Raw genomic sequence first — 23,587 nt, 5'->3', positions numbered from 1 at the left:
GCGTTACGCCGCTTGTCTGTCTGGCTTCCCTTTCTCTCACGCATACGGCAGCGGGAGGCAGGTTCCTCCTCTCTCAATCTAACCAATTGGTACCATTATAGGATCAAATAATGATAATAATAATGAACATACCCAAAATTCTTATGTTCATATTCAAGAATAACTGTAACTAAGTATAACGTAATATAATCTAACTAAGAAAAAAAGTTATCACCTGTGTCGGGCGTCTCGAGACACACACGTTTTTTTTCTCGTGTCTTACTACGACGATATTGTAACTATCTATTTTGAATTTATGCCCATAATATATTTGTATAGATAATTTTATCTATCCCCTCAGGTATTTGTTCTTGTTTCTATTATTATTGTAAGAATTTTATGCCATAAACTACCAAAACCTACTTTTTTGTTTCACTAACGCGCAATCTGACAAGCTGACAATAAATTTTATGTTTTTTGCTGGCTTCAGTATGTATTTACATTTTTTATAAAATTAAAAATATTTAAAGAAGAATATTATAATTAGGCTACAAAAGCGTGTTAATTGTTAGCTACACAAGAGCCGTACACTTTGCATTGCGAAATCTCTCTACGAACCATAGCTATAGATATATGAACCCGGCTTAAGTTGTGAAAGTAGGTTTCAAGGTCCGATAACTGGCAATTTACAACACCGACGGAAGAAGAATAAACAGAAGAACAAGAATGTAAAAATTTTGAAACGTACAATATCACAGCTGCATTTGTTCTGGCAAAACGTTTTTACCCTACCATGGCCTAAATCTTCAAGTAAATTACAACATAAAATCCAATTCATAAATTAAATAGTATTTCAGCTCGGAAAAATTTGAAATAAACCAAAAAAATGGCATCAGTATTGAAGAAAACTGTTTTAACAAAAAATATTACGATGCTGAAATGCATTAACGGACATCGTCACATGGCAACAGCCTGCAGAATTCCAACATGTACGTATGCTATTTGACTTACTTTTTTCTTATTTATGGTGGCGGAAACGCTTAAAATGATGCTCACGTCGGATTTGAAAATTGGCTATATAGGGTACCTTTGCTTTTCTTTATGAAGATTTGCTTATCAATGTTAAAATTAGGAATTTGTTTCGTAAATAATATTTGATTTACTATCGGTTCTACACAAAGCTCTGAAGTTTATCATTAAGTAACTTCGCCGGAAAATAATGTGAAGGCGCTGGTGAAAGTGGCTCGTGTTATTTCGGAGAACGGTGGCCACTGACTAAGAACTTCCAGGGTATAATACTCTCAAGCCGTTCGTTCTTCGAATAGCACCATCCATGAGTTAGTAGCCACCGAACGATGAGTATTATAGCTTGGATGTTTTTTGCAGTGGCGCGTCGCGGCGACAGTTGCGTGTATGGTGAAGGCAATTGGCACAAGCAGCTCCCGAGACACAGTTGGGGCGATTGGAAATCCTGCGAGTTTCTGGGGCTTCGCCGTTACAGTAATGATAAAAAGGATGCTCCTACTGCTGCCGGGTGTCCATGCCCATGCGGACCTTGTGGGCCCTGTGGACCTTGCGGGCCTTGTGGGCCCTGTGGGCCATGCGGGCCTTGTGGACCCTGTGGACCATGTGGGCCTTGCGGACCTTGTGGGCCATGCAAATGCCCTTGCCCTTGTGGACCCTGCGGTCCATGCGGGCCTTGTGGTCCCTGTGGACCCTGTGGGCCTTGCGGACCTTGTGGTCCCTGTGGACCCTGTGGGCCTTGTGGTCCATGCAAGTGCCCATGCCCTTGCGGTCCTTGCGGACCATGCGGCCCATGCGGCCCTTGCTGCCCATGCCCTCCAAAATGCCCAGTGAAGAAATTCAGCGGCGGGGTATGTCCAATGTGCGGCGCTCAAGCAATAGCAGTGACCACGTCAACACCATCTGACGCTCCTACTGTAAGCTGCAGCACGAAAGAATCCAGCCCAGCCACCAATGCAGCTAAGAAAACGCCTATTGTGCCAACTCCTGCTGTAAAATGAACACATTAAATATATATCACCATTGGAGAAATCAACAACTGGGCGAAGAAATTTTGATACCTTTTTAATGTATTATTATGTTGATAAAGTAATATACAAATATGCAGCTTTTGTTGGAGTTTTAATAAGGGAGTTAAAAGTAGTAGATATCTGCTAAATATATACACATTTAAGGCATATAGCACTGCCCGTAACATGGTGTAAACAATGCCAAACTGTCGGACGCATAAGCTGATTATCTTCAGCATGTGGGGCTACCTAAGTTGATCATAATTCCAATATAATTTAGCGTAACGAAGTGGTTTTATTTAGTGGCTGTTCAAAGTGAAATATTTACAGCCTCGCCGCTGCTATTTCGAAGCTTGCACAAGAGCACCTTGGTGGAGCTGGCGAATTGTGGTACCGTAGTCCAGTACAGCAATGCTTCAAGCATAAAGAAAATATTGCCAAGAAATGCAGCAAATATTCTGAGCAAATTGGACTATAAACTGGACAATAATTTGCAGAATCGCATCACTTTTAGACATTATGCATGTCCATGCGGGCCATGCAAACCTTGTGGACCTTGCAAGCCCTGTGGACCTTGTCCCTGTGGGCCCTGCGGACCCTGTGGGCCATGTGGGCCATGTGGACCCTGTGGGCCATGTGGCCCCTGTGGATGCGCAGCTTGTGGACCATGGAAATGCTTACCACCTCCTTGTAACACCCCACCACAATGCGTCTCATATATGACTGGATACTACTATTACCCCTACGGAACATGGTTCTGCGGAGCGTACCACGCTTCTGGTAAATGCATCCCTCTCAAGCAGCCAGGTCCCTGCAACGCCCTCAACTGCTGTCCATGTCTTTGCGTGGCAGCAGCTGACGCAACAAACAAAGCCGGCAAGGGCATTGATTTTTGCAACACTGTAGTGTTTCCATGTCCACCAGTTGAAGCTAAAGATGAGGATGCTGAAGAAGACCTATATTATTCTGATATGAACAGGGGACCTCAAATATTTTCTCCACATTCTTCGTCATATAAAGTCCCATCGCATAGAACGAGAACTAAATTTCCACCAATGATTCCAGTGTGAAGTCCTAAATGTCTGTATATTATTTATTGTACCTTTTCTATAAAACAAAATGATACTCAAGTCTAAATCACTTTGTCAAATATAAATTCGTACAAAGTAAGGTGTTTTATTGGTGTCTTATATCACAATTCATCTGCACTGCCGGTATCATTATCTTCGAGCAAAACATCCACTTGATGGTATATAAAACGCCCCCTATAATGCAGCGACGTTCAGAATTCTTGAAATCTCAAAATTCTAAGCGCGGGGGAATTGCGTTTGTCACTTTAAGACACGTTGCTTAGCCTTAGTAGACCAGTAATATTACTAGGTACAGCATCCTTCATACCGTAATTTGTGCTGGCATGCTACTTTTGGCAGAAAATGGCGCCACTGTAGTGTACTGAGGACCTGTCAGTGTGCTTTTTTACCTCCGACAAGCCCCGAGTGGTAGTTTATCCGAATCGTTATAGCCGACTCTGACAACTGAGTTACGCAAAATACATATATATGATTTGAATACACGTCGTTTGGTCTATTTCGCGGACTTCCATAGCATTGTCATACGGTTTGTTATTGTGGGAAATACTGCGGATTCAAAGTATTTAAGTGCTCCAAAAGAGGGCTATTAGAGTAATTTATGATATGCATCCAAGAGCTAGGCTAGCGGAAGAATTCAAGTTGATAAACATCCTAACCCTTATTTCAAAATACATAAATGTATGTTAAAAAACATTAATAAAATACCAGATATCCATAGTAGGGAGAAGGAGGACAGGGAGAAAAATATTAAAGCTTCTTTGACAAAGACGGCCTACAATAGTAGATATATTATGGAGATGCATGGTTTTGTCTGATTCTGCCTACCGGCTACCTATAATTGTACAAAATTGTAATACCTAAGAAGGTTAATGATTGTTATATGATTTAAAAGATGGGCTGAGACTTTCGTATCAGTTCTTCTCTCCATGTCAAAGCTCCTTTACGAACTGATGTAGCCTCATGACGTTTACCATGTGTTGTTGCAATATGTTACGTTATTGTCACTCCCTATTGTAAATAAATATATTTCTATTCTAGTAATAAAAATGTAGAGCTGCATTAAGTTACACATTAATTCTATCAAAACTTGATTAATTTTATTTATTGTCTATTCAGTAACATACAAGTACCCTTACCTTACCCTTTTTTGACACTCTTTTATTAGTTTTTAGATGCATACCATCTGTGTTACGGAATTCGAACTTATTTTCATCAACTTAACGTCGGATTGAAGTGAAACATTGCACACTTATCAAACGCCGATGACATAGCAAAAATTTATATACTTAGTGTGTCTCAGTTTCCTAGCCTAGTATCTTCAACATTATTGTGCTTTGGTGCCAAAGACCAAGGCGCGATATGCGCACGCTAAAAAGTCGATTATTCTTTTGGTTTTATTTCTTTAGTTTGATAGACAGATACACCTTTACTGACTGTTTGTTTTTTTTTGTTTTCAATACTTCTTATATTTTTGTTGTTCCACTATTTAATTTTCTTTAATTGAAGAGGAGGATAAGCCAGCGTACGGATCGCTTGATGTTAAGTGATCACCGCCACCCACCTTCTCCTGCAACACCGGAGGAATCACAGAAGAGTTGCCGGCTCATTCATATTAATTTATTTGCTATCGTATCTTCCCGGATACACCGCACAAGGGCTACCATGCAATTGATGAATAAGGCACATTTTTAAATACCATTACAATTAAATTAATTAAGTATAAAGCCAATGTGATTTCTTGGTTTTCAAAGAAAGTGGTTTATGCAATCTAGAGCATCCACTGATATTTACATAATAAACTTTATTAACATACAACTCTAGCGCTATTAATCTTTTCAGTGTACAACACCCCGAGTGACTCTCGGAGCTACTCGCACATAAACATAGCAATGAGACATTCGATCAAGGAGATGAAGCCTGGAGAAAATTTGAAGACCATACGTACTGTACGCAGCTGTACTTCTCTCCCTAGTTTGGCATCCACCAAACTGCCAAGGTCTCATTCGGAAGTTGTTAGTACTCAAATGCGCGCTTTGTCAAGTTTCTGTTTGAACCAAACACGAAATTCTTCATCTGATGCACCTCAAGCTCAACCCAAAGTCAGTTATTCTCAAGCCGCAGCTAACGCGACAGCAAATGCTTTGTCATCATTGTCTGTATGCTCAAACCCTTGTTGTAATCCAGCATCTTGTAAGTGCAATCCTACATGTGTCAACTACATGACAGGATATTACTATTATCCGTATGGAACATGGATGTGTGGGCCTTACCATGTTTCTGGCAAGTGTGTGCCAGTAAAGGGCCCAGTTAATGCAGCGGAATGCCCTTGTCCCTGCGCCCCTTGTGGACCCTGTCTTCCTTGTGGCCCATGCGCTGCCTGCGGCCCTTGTACTTCAGGCGCACTTGGCAATTCTTCACAAATGCAAACTGGCATACCCAGCTCTTGTATTGTTGGAATTGGATCTCCAGAAAGCACTTGCAAGGAAGCTCAAAAATACGCCGAGGCACAGCAAAACTATCAGGTCAACTATGGGCAGCAACAATATCAAAACTATAACCCATTCCCATATCACCATGGTTGCTGGTATAACGCATCTGTACAACCGAATTGGGGTTACCAGAATCAGGCACAGAGCGAGACACAGCCACAAGCAAATTCTCCAACTCAAAACTTGCCAAAGTCCAACCTTAGCCAAACTCCTAAGGTAGACGCTAAAAGCACTCCGGCAAATTTGAAAGGCCCGTATTTAAGTTGTTTGGCGAGCACTGCAAACCCGTCTGCTAAAGCACAGTGTCCTAAGTATTTGTCACCGAAGCCTCTACCCGGAACGCCTTTATCAAACCATACAAGTTTTAAGAAACCAACGAATAAATAGTTCCCCGATAAGTTTACTTGATCAAACACCAAAATGCAAGTAGAGGAAGATACCGGCGATACGCAAAATGCCTAAACTATATATTTATGATTGTATGACTCATGGATTAAGAAGTATACAGTAAGCATGAACAACAAAATGGTGTAATTATTATTATATTATTTATGCATAAGTATTATGTACATTAACATCCTGTTGGCTTTAATGAACTGGTATGGGTAAATGATGGTTTTATTTATTCCTTCTTGTAGCTCGTTCTACTGGTTAAGTGGCTTGACAAGCGTATATCCATGAAGACATCTTATCAGAGATCACATGATACATTCTTTTAACACGAGTGAGATTATGAGTACTAGTGGACCGGACAGACGTCGTGCACACGTCTTAAATTTGAAAAATCGGTCCTGCCGTTAGGAGTTCATTAACATACACATGATCAGGAGAATTATATAATATGGACGGAATTGAGAATCTAAACCAATCTTAAACTCACTGGAACAAACAAAAAAATCATCAAAGTAGTTCAATTGTGAATCCAAACCATTCTTTAATCCACCTGAAGACACACACCAATCTCAAGTTCACTGGAACACACAAAAAAAAAATCAAAATCGGTCCGCCGTTTAGGAGGTAGTTCAATTGTGAATCTTAACCATTCTCGAACCCACCTGAAGACACACAGAATGTTTCATTCAAATCGGTCCTTCATTCGGTTCCGTTCCGAAACTTGTCGTTACCCACACCGATAAAACGTGAGTGAAGCCGTATTTATAAAAAGAGAGATAGAGAGTTACATTTTGTATATTACTGTAGGTGCGAGGACACATTTGCCTCTTTCTCTTTTAAAGCCAGTTATCTTTTGTTTATCTAAGACACATTGCAGGCAATCTGAGTTGCAGGCCTATACATATACAGACAGTATCAAAGAGTATAATAATATATAGGTCTGTATCACACTATAAGAGCAAGAGAGAGCAGTGCGCGCGTACATTTTCTTTTTCCCTCTCATAGCCAGTGCATGAAATACGTCTCAGTCGTATGTTATTTCGTTTTACGCACACATATTTTTATTATAAACGTAAGGTAAAAATAATTATGCACACCGGAAATAAAATTAAAATCATATTATAATATACAAAGTAACAGGCATTTAAACTTTTGTGTAGGTAAGGATTCCTGTCCCGATCTCGCAAAATGAGAATTGTATAGAGCTTAGCAAAACTATGGTTTGACGTCACATTTTATTATAGCAATCTCTGCCAATTCAAATATTAAAACCTAAACATTTTTGTTATTTGATCGATTCAATTAGTTTTTTATAATTTTTTTTGTCATTAAATCTAGTTTTGATTCGAGTATGAAATACCCAATTACAATGCCGCTCAGTATTTTGGGTTTAATCAAGAATCCTGATGAGCACTATATTGTAATTGGCAGTATCACATCTTTGACATATCATCCTGGAAACCCCGCAGAAGGAATATAACAGACACAATACAATACCAGCCATTTTAGAGCCAAATGGCCTGCCGTAATGGCAAGCGTCCTGATGGAATAATTCTTGGCTCGGGCATGAGGTCGCAAATATGTCGGTCTCAGTGAGTTTTACACCTTTGTGCCGTTTGGTGTAGAAATACTTGGCCCGTGGGGTTCAAAGTAGAATGTACAAAGAACTATATTCGCGACTCAATATGCCAATAGGGAAACCCAAGCGCTAGCAGCTGTTTCTGTCAGTGAAACCTAGCTATCCAACGCAGAAATACTTCCAGTAAGTATTCTCGGTTACACTTCCCTTAAATAGACACAATATTCATTTATACTTAACTTTGGTACGTGGAAGAAAATACTTTTAGAACCGCAAACGAATTTCAGCTTGCGAGAATAATAAGTTAGTGGCGTATGATGTGTTGTTAAAACCCGACGCCAGGGATCAGGACAAAAAGCTCTCTCGTACTTCTCCCTTGATAGATGCTGTAGAAAGTATACAATTTTCATATACATCCTCGCTAGTATGCAAGTTTGTGAAAAAAAAAACCAGTTCCTGTTGCTCCGATCAAACTCGCTGTTTGCAAATGTTTACTCGCTGGGTCAACCAGAAGATGTCAAAAATGTCATTGAAATCGTCCCACCCGTTTCGAGTCCATAGGGAACAGATCGATTTTAATTATAGTGTAGTTTTTACAATAATCATTACAGAACAATTTCAAATTAAACCGGTTTTTTGTTTATCGATAACAACTACCTTTAAAGGAAGCTAAGTATCGATAGAAGATGTCTTAACACTACACCGTGCACCGCCCGAAGTTTGACCGTTGCCGCGTTTTGAAAAACGCCGCCACCAAAGCTAGCCTCACCGCTACATTATGCCGGCACGTGTATTAATAACCTAAGCACATGGACGGATTTGGTACAGCCGGACCATAGGACGGTAGGCGTGAGTGAGCGCTTCGCACCAATTGGTCCGTCGTCGTACTCGGTATTAAATCCGACCGTGTGTTTAGGCTATAAAATACACGTGCTAGCATACTATTGCGGCTTTTCATTGATGGAGGTGCTATTCAACATTTACGCGGAAAACTGGCAATGCCGTGTTTTGATCAAATTTTCAACTTCATTGTATCACTGACCTAGTGACCCAATTCTACAGTACGTTCGAATTTGCTCAAAATGAAGTTTATTTTTTGACAACATAAATGCATGGATTTTGTAAATTTTTTTGTATAACGTCAGCAAATGTGCTAACAAGTATGTACCTACATATATATCATAAAGGCATGATCCATACTGTATAATCTACTTAATAAACCTGATCTTTGTCAGTTTAACCATCGCAAAAATGAAGGGTACCCAAATAAAACAAACAAAATATAATAGACACAATATTTATTTATACTTATTTACAATCAGATTTCATTACAAATAAAAAAGCAGTCTATAATTTAACCGTATCGTCTATACATGATACTTAAGCCGAGTTCTCGCGTGCGACTAACACTTGCGACAGAGTTACGCGACAAAACATTTAAAATCGCACCTTTTATTAAATCAATAGTTCACCTAATAACTTTAGACGATATTTTAATATAATATGACAAACAGTTGCATATTTAAATTAACATTTTGTACTTAAGACCACACGATAAAAAAAACTTAAGGCGATAAACATAGCATATAATACAATTGTTTTTTTTTTTTATATATTCATATAGTAAGAAAATTTACAAGATATTTATGTAATGGTAAAATTTGATCTGACTGGATCGCGGTCCCTTAGTCTATCGTAACGAGCGTGACAGCTCAGCCTCATCAAAACCCAAACATAAATTGTTCAGTGTGCACAAAAAATATTAATTAATTGTTTGTTTATCATCATTATTAATTATCTTCAGCAATTCATCAGTTTTAATTCCAAAAAGTGAAGGTTTGGTTAGCTTTAACAGTAGTATGAGCTTGTTTGTTGAGCATCGAAAATCATCTTCACATTAAATTTTCTATGCAACGACGGTTAATGATGGTACGTTTTGAACAATTTCCTGCATGACCGTATTCATTCCAATTATAAAATCCAACGTCCAAATGAGCGCACTGTATAGAGAGCATGAAAGATCAAACGTGCGACAACGGTCGCAAGTCTTAGTCGCACACCAAAACCGTACCTTATTAAAAATTATTACAATAAAATTTATCTTAATCATTACAAAAACAATCGCTCGCAATATAACAGAATTAAGGCCTATATACACAGCTTCAATGAGATGTGGATTATTACTCACGTGGCGTATTATTCGCAGCGGATAAAAAAACGCTGCGCACGTGGCGCGCTTAATAAGCTAACTTCTAGTAAATTACAAATAGGAACGTACTTATGCCACAATTTCCATTTAAACAAACATTTAATTTCAAAATGGCGTCGATGCTGCGTTTAACAACTAGGTTATAACAGATCGTGATGGCTGCGGATTAGACATTTTTGGAGAGGGTAAAAATATCTTTAGATTATTCGCACTTGTCGTAAGAACACGGGCTCTTGTATGAATATATATTGATTCAGTGAACGTGTTAAAATTTCGCGTCCAATCTTTCCAACGGTCTTTGTCTCAATGACAGCTCGTTGCCAGATCAGTTTTTGTGAGCCATATCTGGGTTTTCTTTGGGGGTTCGAGAATTGGCTGTATTTTTTTATTATTAAGTAATCTATATTATTATAATATATTATTAGAAGCCATTCAGAGTTGAATCTCAGACGGGGATCATCTATATAGATGATCTGTGGGAACTCTGCAATGAGACGCCGTTCGAACAGTAGACCAAACGCTGAAATGGAAGTGGATTGACCTCTCACTCCGCACACTAATCATAGACATTTCCCCTGCATGTGCTTCCACAAGTGGAGCATAAAAACAATAGGGAAGTCCCAGGCCCAAGGGCGTCGTAAGAGGCGACTAAGGGCCTTTACCAGTGGGAGGATCCTTTGCACAGGATGCCGACTAGATTATGGGTATTATGGGTAAGTAGTATTTGTTTCAGTCAGTTATTTTATCAGTTTCAGTTTAAGGGCGCCGTAGCTAGTGAAATTACTGGGACAATTAGACTTAATATCTTATGTCGCAAGGTGACGAGCGCAATTGTAGTGCCGCTGAGAATTTTTGTGTTTTTGAAGAATCCTGAGGAACGGGGGCAGGGCGTATCAATTAACACCAGCTGAACGTCATGCTCGTCTCGTCCATTATTTACATTAAAAAAACACCAAAGCAAGCCCTACATTGGTGCACGCCCTAAGCACAACTGGCTATGAGCGGTCTTTGCAGAAGCGAAGACTGGGGCAGATCTGAAGGGAAGTCAAACGTGGAGCTCTTTATTGTCTTAACATTCTTGAATGTAAGTGGAGCTGTTAACATCTGCCCCATATAGATGATACAGGAAATTAGGTCAAGTTCGGAGTGGGCAGTGTATTGTAACAAGGAGTTCTTATCCGCATATAAGAACTCATTGTTCTATGGTTGGCCGTCAAGCTAAAGTTAAAGAATAAATCATAAAAAGTTTGAATATTGACGCGAATGAGAACATAATCGAATAGTAATTGAACAACGAGACAGATTAGAGAATGAAGTAATATAAAAAACGGTCGGCTTTCGGCCCAATATATAAATATTATAAGATTTAGTAAGTTGTTGGTCAAAAATTACATGGCACGCCCATTTTAGCAGTTTTGTAATGGCCTAAAACGTAAAAAAAATCAACTTAACCTTTTAAAATTTTGTTTGCATTGTATGTAAATTAATAAGATAAAATTTGTCGAGTAACGATTATCCGAGTTATTCATAATAACTCCATCCACCCTCTTAATAAACCTAAAGTATCCAATGTTTTGTCCCTTTCTGTGATATCAAAATGACTAACGACAAAAAAATGGCATAACTTTAGTATTTACATCGCAAACATTATTAATTTTTCGACGTTACTACAAAACCACTATAATTTAACAACTTTAACAAACACATTCACACAATACCATCTTCTTATCACCACAATCTACTATCATTATCACAAGCGCGCGACACGTCGCTGCTAAAAAACGCCACGTGAATAGCCATTCGGGTGCTTTATCGTACAATTTCTTTACACAACTTAAATTTTTAAAAGATAGGGTACTAAGCAGTTGATAATAATACTCAATTGTTCAGATTAAAAAAAATAACAAAAATGCCAATTTTGACGGTAGTTTGATAATTGACAAATCATTGGCGGGCTTCAATAATGTGATTTATTCGCAATATACTATCAACACATTGTAGAAACGGTATCGTCAAAGAATCAAGAACAACAAATTTGTGCCATTTTCCTGCCGGATATAAAGCATGACTGGTGAGGCAGAAACTACTCCACGAGATATGATTAGGCGATCAAATATGAAATAAATTACATAGAAAATAAATATTAAATGTTAATTGAGTACTAAATAAACTTAACCGAAAGTTAAACGCTGACTGCGCATTACACGTGAGGCGCGGAAGTAGGAAGGGGAAGGCTGACTCACGGACCTGTAGGCGCTTCCGCTGAACTAGCGTAAATCGCGCACTCAGCGGTGATGCATCACATGCACATTTATTTAATGGGAAATTTGTTCAAAAAATAAGTACATAATTTTATTAAATTAATTGAACGAGAATGCATTACTGATTACTCTCCTTAATAGGTACATTTCACCGGGACACCATGGTGGCGCAACCAGTCACGCCATTGTGGTGTCCATAATCTGCCAAACCAGACACCAGAGCACACCACACTGCATCAAAATTTACCTCGAAGAAATAGCACTATTACTGTATGTAAGTGGGCAAAAGAAAGAGTAAGAGAAACAAGAAACAGTGGTGGGTTCATCCTTATTTCGCCTTAGCATTTCATTCTTAGATCTCTATCTGAATAATCTGATGAGGAATTATCCTAAATTGTTTGTTTACTGTGAATTTCGATCATAAACCTTTCTGTATCGAGATTATCCATAATATGCAATTAAAAAACAAAACACAATAGTACACACGTATTGCATCCAATGAGGTAGGAGCGTCACTGGCGGCCGGACGAGGGGCTGAGTAAGTGAGACACCATACAGCTCTATAGTAATTAGTGGTAGCGCGACCAATAATATTCTGTGCACGCGTGCGAGCTGGTCACGCCACCAAATTACTTACAAAACCAAACGGACACCAGGTGAGTAACTCTCTATATACTTATTTTGTTGGTAGCGGCGATTGGTTGCCATGGTGTCCCGGTATTATATAGCCTTAAATATGTTGTGAGATATTTCATTAGGCTGACTGGTGCTATTTGATCGATTGTGTTCGTATCGCAACACCCTACGCCCACTGTTAAGAGACCTTACAATAAATAATAAAAAAATTGTGATGAAAAGCATCCAATAGAGCAAACGGCTCTGTACAAACATTAAAACAAAAAACATTCTAGCTGTGCTTACGAAACCAATCTATACATAATTTATACAAAACTGCGCTAAATTAATATTTACAATTGATAATATTTTAGTCACGAAGCGCATATAATTTCAGTACAATGGCCTCAAGAGCTCAGCAATGCGCACGTATATTATGGGACGGAACGCGTCAGAGAATGTGATATGATCAGGTCGTTGACCGAAATTATTTGTGCTCCGCGACCTATTTGAACTTTTAACGTAAGCCGTGAACAGGAATCACTTAGTAAGAATCAAATAATTTATGAAGATAATATTTCAATATGATTGTCATAATGAGTAGATAAGCTTATATTAATTACAATTCATCAAATTCTTTCAAAGAGAGAGTAGTATTCCCGATAGCGCGTTCTCTTTCACGCCTGTATAAATTATAGCCCTTATGAGCCACGACCGCGCACACTTCATATAGTGACATAAATGGTATGCTCGACATAATATTATTACTGTGAAACAGACACATTCCCTAACAGTATTATATACATGAAAAATACTTATCTACATGAACAAGAAGACATTTCGTCGTCCAATCAATTGGTCTATATATTTAGACTGCACGGATAATACGTATCAACTACGACTACTAAATATTTGTATGCAAAGTTAGTTCCAAAATGGGTGCCAGAGGCAACCTAAAACTTTCTAAACGAATATTTTGTAGTTGGCTTTTATCCCCGATTTCACCATTGAAGTCGAAAGGTATTAAAACACTGAACAGATTCAATTCGGATTTCTCCAATACAAACTAAACGAAGTTATACCCTAGACGCGTTTAAATGCTGACAGCCGAATTTTGGTCAACAGCTGTCAATTTTGATTTTGTTCATATTTATCGATGACAGTTTTGACACGTATTTGATACATTCTATTGTTTATGACATGTAAGCTCAGTTTACGTCAACACGCTCAAATGGTATTGGTGAAATTGCTTTGTGCTTAATCGAGATCAAGACTGGAATTTGAACTTGTTCACTCAAAACTGAGTTTTATTAAGTAACCTAGAAAAGAAATAGTGAGATTTTTTTAATTGAAAAAGAAAACCAGTGAACTTTATACCGCTTTAGATCGAAGTCTTCACATTAAAAAATTACTTTCTACTTTTACATTTTTTGTATTAAAAACTCCTTAATCACTTGAACTTTTTATTCGTACTTATAATTAAAAATCTCGATTTCTTATATCGTATTTGTCTAAATGTTTTATAATTACTTATTGGTTATTCTAGTAACGATACAATGCCCAAGTAATTAAAATATTGTATTGTCATAGGTCCTCGACACGTGTTGGAATTTCCAATTCAATCCAACGTTTTGAAGTTGTTGAAAATTACGTTCATAGATCCCGTTACATACATAGATGTGAATAAAGGTGAATTGTTATGAACAGCAGTGTCACAATGCAGTAATATAGCACTTTAACTTTATACAAGAGCGCCCGAATCGACACACGCACACATACAGACGATTTACATGGCCGCTAAGCAATCTTGGGGAGACAAAACTATTGAGTGACGGTCAGAGTCGTCAATCTTTTTATATGTACAAACCCTAGCGCTCCGCCCAGACGTAGTATTAGTTATTTATGCAACTGTTGTGTAATAAGGGGTATTAAAACACGAACGCGGATTAATAGTATCACATGAGTGTTATAATACCTAATTATCAACAGTTGCATACAAGACTTTATCTACACCCATAATATGAATCCTCTATAAAATATTCTAAAACAGCTTACTGCTAACATTAAAAAAGCCAGTCCTAGTAACCATTACATCACCCGAACGAGTGTTGTAATTTGTACTGAAATTCATTACAACACTGGTTTGGATGATGTAATTGTTATTAGGACGTTGGGTTTTTTAATGTTGGCAATAATCTAACTGTTTTAAATTCTTTAATAGAGGATTTAAAGCATGGGTGTTGATAAAAATTTAAATGTGACCACTAAACTATGTTTCCCTTCTATTACATATATTGTGACAGTGTTCCAAACGAATACATCGATATTGTAACACCTAATAAACAGTGATAACAGATGTTATATAAATCCACAGTGGCTACTAGCGATTACTTACGATATGTTAAGATTTATTACTTGACCAATGAGCATTAAGTACCAAGCGTTCCCTCACCTTTGATTGGTTGAATGAACTGTTTGTATTGGGATTTAAAAAGGTATAGTCCACTGGGTTATACGATCGATGATTGGCTATGATATTTACAATTTTTTCACTATTGAAATTTTTCTTTATTTTATAAATAAAATAAAACCTATTAATACTAGCTATACTATTATACTGGTATTATTTTTTAAATTTAAAATATTAGTTAAAATCCTGAATCTTAACTAATAATAACACAAGTATGGGGTCTTCGGTATGGAACTTTAGTAGTGTCATTCGTAGAAATAATAAAAGGGATTTGATTGGATGGAGGCGCGGGTATCACCCATATGGAGAAGTGATCTTTGAGGCGTATGTAGTATTGATAACCTGACCCTGACTAGGCCGAGACCCTAAGCGAGGAGCCACGAATTAGAATCCCGGTTAAAAAACATTTGTATGATAAACATGAATGCTTGTTTCAAACTCATAGATGTTAACATATATTTAAGTGTACTTTTTGTATTTAATACACTACTTAACAAGTAGACTCACAATCACGCTCAAAACGCTTTGCAATACAGCGCCACGCAATGACAAAGTGTTACTGAAAAACTGTTCAACTAACAGCATATCCAAACCTAAAAAGAATGGAGTGTTGTAATTCAGGTAAGTGCCCTTTAAATTTACAAAATTGTGTAACTAATGTTTTCGATTATTTTGCTAAATAGTTACATTTCAATTGCTAAGACATAATATTCTTACCACGTGTTCGCGTCCGAGCTTCTAATGAGCGTATACAATAGATTTTAAACATTACTGCCACCAAATAAGGTGTTAAATAGAATGGATATTTTAATGTTATCTGTATAAGTTAATGTATACGTATATACAACGCCGCTCGGATTTTTTTTTGACGACCTATTAATAGGCATTTGGGAGCCTAGTTGTTTATAGTACGTCAATGTCTGGCACCTATAGTTCAGGCTATGCGTAATTTGACTAAATAGCATTGACAACCACACACTGAAAGAATTATACTGTAATTCATGCAGGTAATTTCTCTACGTATTTGAGCAACTTTCACAATGGGTTTAGCTTTGGAATGACGAAGACCAAATCTGCTGATTCATACAAAAGTTCAATCATCACTCTAACAAAATGTTTTCAATGTTACATTTCATTTTATTTTAAAATGCACAAATATTTGCGAACTTGAGTGAAACAAAAACATGGTGGTGATGTATGTCAAATTTCAACCAAATCTCTCCGCTTGTGTGTGTTGTTATGAGCTATGACGTCATAGTACATGCGTCCCGAGCGCGGCAAAATGTTAGGCCTTTAACCGTTACGTCGATATGCTATTATAACATGTTTCTTGAGTGACTTTCACTATGTTAAATATATTTTTTATTATTATAGCGATGCAATTACGATCAAATTATAAAAAAGAAGCATTTAGCCTATTAGTTATTTAAACAATTACTCCTTATCAAGTTTTAACACCGCCAATTATACAAAAGTTGCATTTTTTGCTATTTAAACTATTCATTTGACCTTAACAAGGTTAGGCTGAGATCTATTGAGAACACTCAGACTTTACTCAAGTAAAACTTAGCTGAGTGTGATTAAACGCCAACTTGACTTTGCATTGGGCTATCTTGGCTTAAGCACAGCATAATTTCAAATTACAATAAAAACGAAATCAAAGACTATGCTAAGCTTACACTTAGCAAAGCTTTACGTAAGGTCTGAGCAAATTCAAAGTAAGCTCTTCAGATCTCAGCCTTAGCTTTTACTAATGTTGCCATATGTTAATAAGACAAGAGAGCAGTTACATAGAAAAACGCATTTTTAAAACTAATTAATGTACAATTTTACTATACTATAATACAACTACAGAAGATACGCATTTATATATATATATATATAACAGCTGTATTTACAAAATGCACAGAGACAATAATTATTTTCCTAATTTACACTAAAACGGCCAAGCGTGTTGGCATTTGACCATGGTATCACACGAAAGGACAACGTAATAAGTCCTTAAGCTATACTAATATACAAATAAAATTTGAAAATTCACGACCTCCGGCGTTCCGTGCCGGTGCTCTAACCAACTGAGCTAACCGTTCGAGTACCGCCTCGTTATAAAATTCTGTTTGCTTGAAGCCACAACCTGAGAGTTGAACAAGTCGTGGGTTCGAATCCCGCATCGTTCGTAAAATTTTGTTTTTCAAATTTTATTTGTGTATTAATCCTAGTAGTGAGGGTTATCACTTTAAAAATCATAACATATTGTCTATACTAATATTATAAAGGGGAAAGATTTGATTGATTGTTTGTTTGCTCTGAAACTACTGAACCGATTTGAAAAATTCTTTCACTGTTGGGAACCTACACTATTCCCGGGTGACATAGGCTATATAATATTTACAAAAAAAAGTAGAGATCCTTACTAAACCACCAATATTGTAACACGTGTAAAAAAATTACCTATAATATTCTTTACATCGCGTGCTCTGCGAAAAGTATTGATGATAGAATAACATAATGTACTACGACTTTGTAGAACATATCATCTATATACATATAAGAGATTTCCACATATACAGTCACTCATCACGATATCTCTGGAACCATAAGGCGTAGAGACTTGAAATTTGGTAGGAATATTCCTTTCGCCGAGTGGAGGTCAGCTAAGAACGGATTTTAAGAAATTCTACCTGTAAGATTTTTTTATTAAAAACAGAACAACGTCTGTCGGGTCAGCTAGTAATTTATAAAAAGTGTCGCGACAGCATAATATGTTGTGTTTTTTTATTTTAAAAAATGTAATTGAAATGTCTCTACTACGGGCTCAGTCCTGTGTGTACGCGGACCAAGTCGCGGCGTATCAGCTAGTTTATTCATATAATATAAACACAACGGCGCCTATTTCTGCCCTGAAGCAGTAATGTGTAAGCATTACTGTGTTTCGGTCTGAAGGGCGCCGTTGCTGTTGTAATTACTGGGCAAATGAGACTTAACATTTTATGTATCAAGGTGACGAGCGCAGTTGTAGTGCCATTCAGAATTTTTGGGTTTTTCAAGAATCCTGAGCGGCACTGCATTGTAATGGGCATGGCGTATCAATTACCATCAGCTAAACATCCTGCTCGTCTTGTCCCTTATTTTCATAAAAAAAAGATGCTAGTTTTATTTAAATTTAGATTACGATATGTAAGAGAAAAATGAAATATGATTTACGGATCGCTCGGCATTCGGATGGTTGGATTAGTTGGGTAAGAGCTCTGAGGCGAATCCAGAGAGGCACGCCCAAAGACTTTGGTGCAAATTACAGTTGTATATTTAATACCAAGAGTGATCAGTTACAAATGTATCAATCACCAGATCACTTAAAAAAAAGAAAATACAGAAAAATGATAATATTGACACACTTTTTACACAAATTATCTTGCCCCAAGTTAAGCATATATAGCCTGTGTTATAGGTTACAAGACAACGATATGTTTAATACAATATACTTACTTAAATATACATAAATACATATAAAAATACATAAATACGTTTAAACATCCATGACTCGGAAACAAACATCCATATTCATCATATAAATGCTTGCACCTACCGGGATGAGAACCCGGGACTTCTAGCTTAGTAGGTAGGATCGCTAACCACTCGGCTATACAGGTCGTCAAAAATAAATAATTATTTTTTATAATTTGAATAAAAACAATAAGTTCAGATTTTCTAGGATGTTAATGTTAAAATTCCAACTAATTCACTGCAATCTCATCATTATTTTAAAAATTATAAATCATGCCGCTGACCAGGCAAACGTTATTTTGCCATATAAATTATTTTTAGAGTTAGACCGTTTCTTGGGCATTGCAGCATTACTTTATTTATCTAAAATAGTAGCCTAAGTTACTCCCGATTACATAAGCTACCTGCCAATAAAAGTCCCGTCAAAATCGGTCCAGCCATTTCAGAGATTAGCCGGAACAAACATAGAGACAGATGAAAATTGTAAAAATTTTTTATTTTGGTGTATTATTATTAGTATTAATATACATGTAGTAAATAACGGTTATTTGAATATGACAAACAGACACTCCAATTTTATTTATATGTATAGATGACCCGATATCTTGCGTTAATAGTATACGAAATCTATAGTTGTTCGTACATTTCTGTATGTATCATTTTCTTTGATTAACGCGAGTTTTACACATTTAAATAAAACACTAATAAAGGATTGAAAACGCGTGTAATTGTAACTGTTTTTACATTAGATTATTACGTAGAAGTTACATTTTTATTTTAGCTAACCCGACGTGAGCGTGAGGTGTTAATTTGAATGAATGTTTAAATTTTAACTGTAAGTTATTGTATACGAATATACAACGGCGCTCGGACGTTTTTTGACGATCTTTTAATAGGCGATTAGTAGTCTAATTGTTTATCGTACGTCAATCGTATTTAGTAGCCAATATGTTAATACTAGTAGATCGTAGTGTGCGTTTATTAATGTGCTACAAATCCAACGCAGCTTCGAACCGCATACTTTTTAAAATTAAACCTATTAGAGACTACGCGCACTTATACAGCTCCATTCGCGTTTCGCTGAACGATTTTGGTCACACTTATACAGCTCTGCTTCTATCAGCCGCGTACGGGACTTTAAATCACGTCTGCACTCTTTAATCAATGCAGGAACAATACAGGTCGCAACTTGTCGACAAGGAGTCGCGAACCATCCCTGTAAAAAACTGTTCCGCCGCATTCGACGGCGAACAGCGCTGTACGCGGCGGAACAGCGCCGAACGCTCTCTATAGCATTCGCATAATAAAAACACATTTATCCTCATTTTATGCTGGTTTGCCGCGAAAGCAGAATGGACGCGGAAAGCAGAATCGACGCGTACACGTTTCCATACAAAATTGTTGTTTTCTATGGACAAAAGCTGAAAAGAGCTGAATAAGTGCGCGTAGTCCCTTATCGGGCATCTAAAGTATATATTTCTTTAAAAATGTAACATAGGAAAGCTTCTGTACTATTACTCTCTCTATTCTGTGGTATTACGGAGTGAGCTAAACGACGAGGAACATACATATTATAACACTTTGTTATTTACCGTCAGTTTCCATACAAAGGAACTATAATATTAGATGCAATCATATCATTATTATTAAAAATCATACTACACTCTTCACCTTTTGGTATTTCTATCGGACACATAACATACATGATCATACATACCGTTTTAAATTCAAAATACACAGATTTTCATCGAAATACTCTGCAGTCTGGTTACACTTAAAACTACCCGCATTTAATCGCACCGTACTGGTAACACTGGCCGCGTCCACATTTTAACACTGTCACTAGCTGCGGATTCCGGCAACACTCACTAAACTCGTTTAGGTCCACATTATTTTATGCCAGAACCGGCGCGAGGCCTCGTCCTGGAAAAAAGATAAATGTCATTATAGGACATTAGCATTCATTGAATCAACACATAGAGTAGGCACTTGAGGATATGACGGAATTATGACAGTAATCACGACCATCATATTCACAAAGCATCCTTACACGGGCAATGAGTTTAAGATCTAAAGGTTGATGCATCCAACATAGGATAATCTATATTTATACAATTTATTACTTTTTAACCGACTTCCAAAAGGAGGAGGTAATCAATTCGATCGGTATTTTTTATTATGTATGTACACCGATTACTCTGAGATGTATGATCCGATTTACGGAATTTCTCTTTTGTTTGATGCGAAATAGATGCCATTTGGTCCCATAAATTTTTACATAGTTTGGCCCAGTATTTTTCATTTTATGAACATTTATATGAAAATTTTCGTCTACCTGGATGACATAATTGTTTCCTGTGTACGGCTTTTCTTGGAGTTTTCATTCAAGTTGTTTATATATTATTATTAACTGACACTAAAACGACGTTTGAAAAAACCAACTTCAAAAACTGAAAAGTATCAAATAAGTAAAAATTTAATTTAATACACCTCTTATGCAAACCTTTACCTTTAATATTAAAATAAAACTATTATTTGTATATGCTACATATTGATAGCTTTGAAGTCGGTGCCAAGCCAAATGTAATAAAGGTACCTACACTCGCCACGCGTGACTTTGAGCGGGATAGCTTCGTCTAGAACAAAACAACCCAAGCGGACAGACACGCAAGGCCAGACAACCGAAATAAATAAAGTAAGTAAGCTGTTTATAATATTAAGTTTATTTTGTTTAGGGCACTTGGCACTGACTTAAAACCTATCAATATTTAGCACATATAAATAATAGTATTTTATTAATATTAAAGGTAAAGGTTTGCATAAGAGGTGTATTAAATTAAATTAAATACTTAGAATTTTGAGTTTTTGAAGTCAGTTTTATTATACGTAGTTTTTTTTTTTAATTAAATATTGAAACAAATGATTTAAACACGATTCATATATTGGATTCAGCATCTAACCAATTTGTTATGTATATTACAGCCATTAAAAATACTTTTTTTTTTTTTTTTTTATGGAATTGGAGGACAAACGAGCGTACGGGTCACCTGGTGTTAAGTGATCACCGCCGCCCACATTCTCTTGCAACACCAGAGGAATCACAAGAGCGTTGCCGGCCTTTAAGGAAGGTGTACGCGCTTTTTTTGAAGGTACCCATGTCGTATCGTCCCCGAAACACCGCACAAGGAAGCTCATTCCACAGCTTTGTAGTACGAGGGAGAAAGCTTCTTGAAAACCGCACTGTGGAGGACCGCCACACATCCAGATGGTGGGGATGATATCCTAACTTGTGGCGTGTCGTGCGATGGTGAAATTCGGCGGCAGGAATCAGGTTAAACAGCTCTTCGGAACACTCCCCGTGATAAATGCGGTAGAAGACACACAATGAAGCGACGTCTCTACGCAACGCCAAGTGATCCAGCCGTTCACAGAGCACTGAGTCCCCGACAATTCGAGCTGCTCTACGTTGCACGCGGTCAAATGGATCGAGCAGATACTGGGGTGCACCAGACCAGAGATGACAGCAATACTCCATGTGTGGCCGGACCTGCGCTTTGTAGAGCGCTAGAATGTGGGCCGGGTTGAAGTATTGCCGTGCTCTATTGATGACGCCCAGCTTCTTCGAAGCCAATTTGGCTTTGCCCTCCAGATGGCCACGGAATTGGCAATCGCTCGAGATTTCGAGACCCAGTATTCCGATACTAGGCGCGGCTTTAAGAGAAGTGTTCTCGAAGAGCGGTGATACGACAAATGGGGTTTTTTTAGTGGTAAACGCGCAAACTTGAGTCTTCTGGGGGTTAAATTGGACAAGGTTCAATTTACCCCATTCCGCGACCTTCTCGAGAGAGGACTCGATAGAAGACACAAGTTTCTCCCGGCACTGGTCGACGATTTCCCGAGAGAGACCTGCATGGCCCGTGTATACGGCATCACCAGTGCTGTCATCTGCATAGCAATGCATGTTGGAAGTGTCCAACATATCATTGATATGCAGAAGAAACAACGTAGGAGATAGCACACAGCCTTGGGGCACTCCAGCATTCACGGGCTTCGGGTTCGAGCAATATCCGTCGACAACGACCTGTATGCTACGCCCAGTGAGGAAGCTGGAGGTCCACTTGCACAAGCTCTCGGGAAGCCCAAATGATGGAAGTTTTGAGAGGAGCGCCTTGTGCCATACACGATCAAAGGCCTTCGCTATATCCAGGCTAACTGCCAGGCCTTCCCCCTTGCTTTCAATAGCCGCCGCCCATCTATGTGTTAGGTATACCAGAAGATCACCTGCCGACCGTCCATGGCGAAACCCGTACTGTCGGTCGTTAATCAACTGGTGACCCTCTAGGTATACTAAAAGCTGGTGGCTAATTATGCTCTCCATGATTTTGGAGAGCAGGGAGGTGATAGCAATAGGCCTGTAGTTCGCCGGATCCGAACTGTCTCCTTTTTTTTGGATCGGATGGACAAGGGCTGACTTCCATGAGTCAGGGACTACGCCTTTGGAATAAGAGTGACGGAATAAGCGCGTTAGCACCGGCGTCAACTCAGGGGCACACGTTCTAAGCACGATTGGAGAAATGCCTTCCGGCCCGCTCGACTTCCTGACGTCCAACGAAAACAGAGCTCGCCTAACAGTTTTCTGTCTGAACTGTACTTCAGGCATAGAGCTCTGACACCGCGGGATGGTCGGCGGTGTTTTTCCGTTGTCGTCAAGAGTCGAGTTGGAGGCGAAAAGAGCGCACAGGAGCTCGGCTTTCTCTTTTGCCGTATGGGCCAGGGTGTCATTCCTCATGTGCAACGGCGGCATGGACGGCTGGTTGAAGTTACCAAGAGCAGCTTTCGACAACGACCAGAACTTGCGTGTTCCGGTCGGGTAACTGGAAAGCTGCTCGCCGATTTTGACGACGTGCTTAGACTTCGCACGGGCGATTTGCCGCTTAAAAAATCTGGAGGCACGGTTATATTTC

At 38.2% G+C, this 23,587-nt stretch overlaps 2 protein-coding genes across 3 annotated transcripts in view; one reads left to right on the top strand and one right to left on the bottom strand.

The window, feature by feature from the left end:
• The first annotated feature begins 685 nt into the window (after nt 1-685).
• LOC126973326 (uncharacterized) lies at nt 686-6,202 on the top strand. 2 transcript variants are annotated; one of them, XR_007731332.1, is made up of 2 exons: nt 686-968; nt 1,366-2,114. XR_007731332.1 is itself a non-coding variant. In XM_050820544.1 (2 exons), the coding sequence occupies exons 1-2, from the start codon at nt 866-868 to the stop codon at nt 5,977-5,979; spliced, it is 1,140 nt and encodes a 379-aa protein (XP_050676501.1). In that variant the 5' UTR covers nt 704-865; the 3' UTR covers nt 5,980-6,202. The 2 variants fall into 2 exon arrangements, 1 of the variants encoding a protein (XP_050676501.1); XM_050820544.1 differs by lacking the exon at nt 1,366-2,114 and adding an exon at nt 4,943-6,202 and having other exon boundaries at nt 704-968.
• A 2,643-nt stretch (nt 6,203-8,845) lies between these two features.
• Nucleotides 8,846-23,587, bottom strand: part of LOC126973318 (F-box/WD repeat-containing protein 11) — a 45,762-nt gene continuing 31,020 nt past the window's right edge. Inside the window, exon 12 of the mRNA XM_050820535.1 lies at nt 8,846-20,546. The gene's annotated coding sequence lies outside the window, so the exon portion shown is untranslated. The remainder of the gene's footprint in view (nt 20,547-23,587) is intronic.

Source organism: Leptidea sinapis, chromosome 29, assembly GCF_905404315.1.
Source record: "Leptidea sinapis chromosome 29, ilLepSina1.1, whole genome shotgun sequence".
Taxonomy (NCBI): Eukaryota; Metazoa; Arthropoda; class Insecta; order Lepidoptera; family Pieridae; genus Leptidea; species Leptidea sinapis.
This window is presented reverse-complemented; position numbering and strand designations above follow the sequence as displayed.

Coding starts and splice junctions, on each gene's coding strand:
- LOC126973326 (XM_050820544.1), top strand. CDS start 866: ATGGCATCAGTATTGAAGAAAACTGTTTTAACAAAAAATATTACGATG. Junction 969..4,942: donor AGCCTGCAGAATTCCAACAT/GTACGTATGCTA, acceptor TAATCTTTTCAG/TGTACAACACCCCGAGTGAC.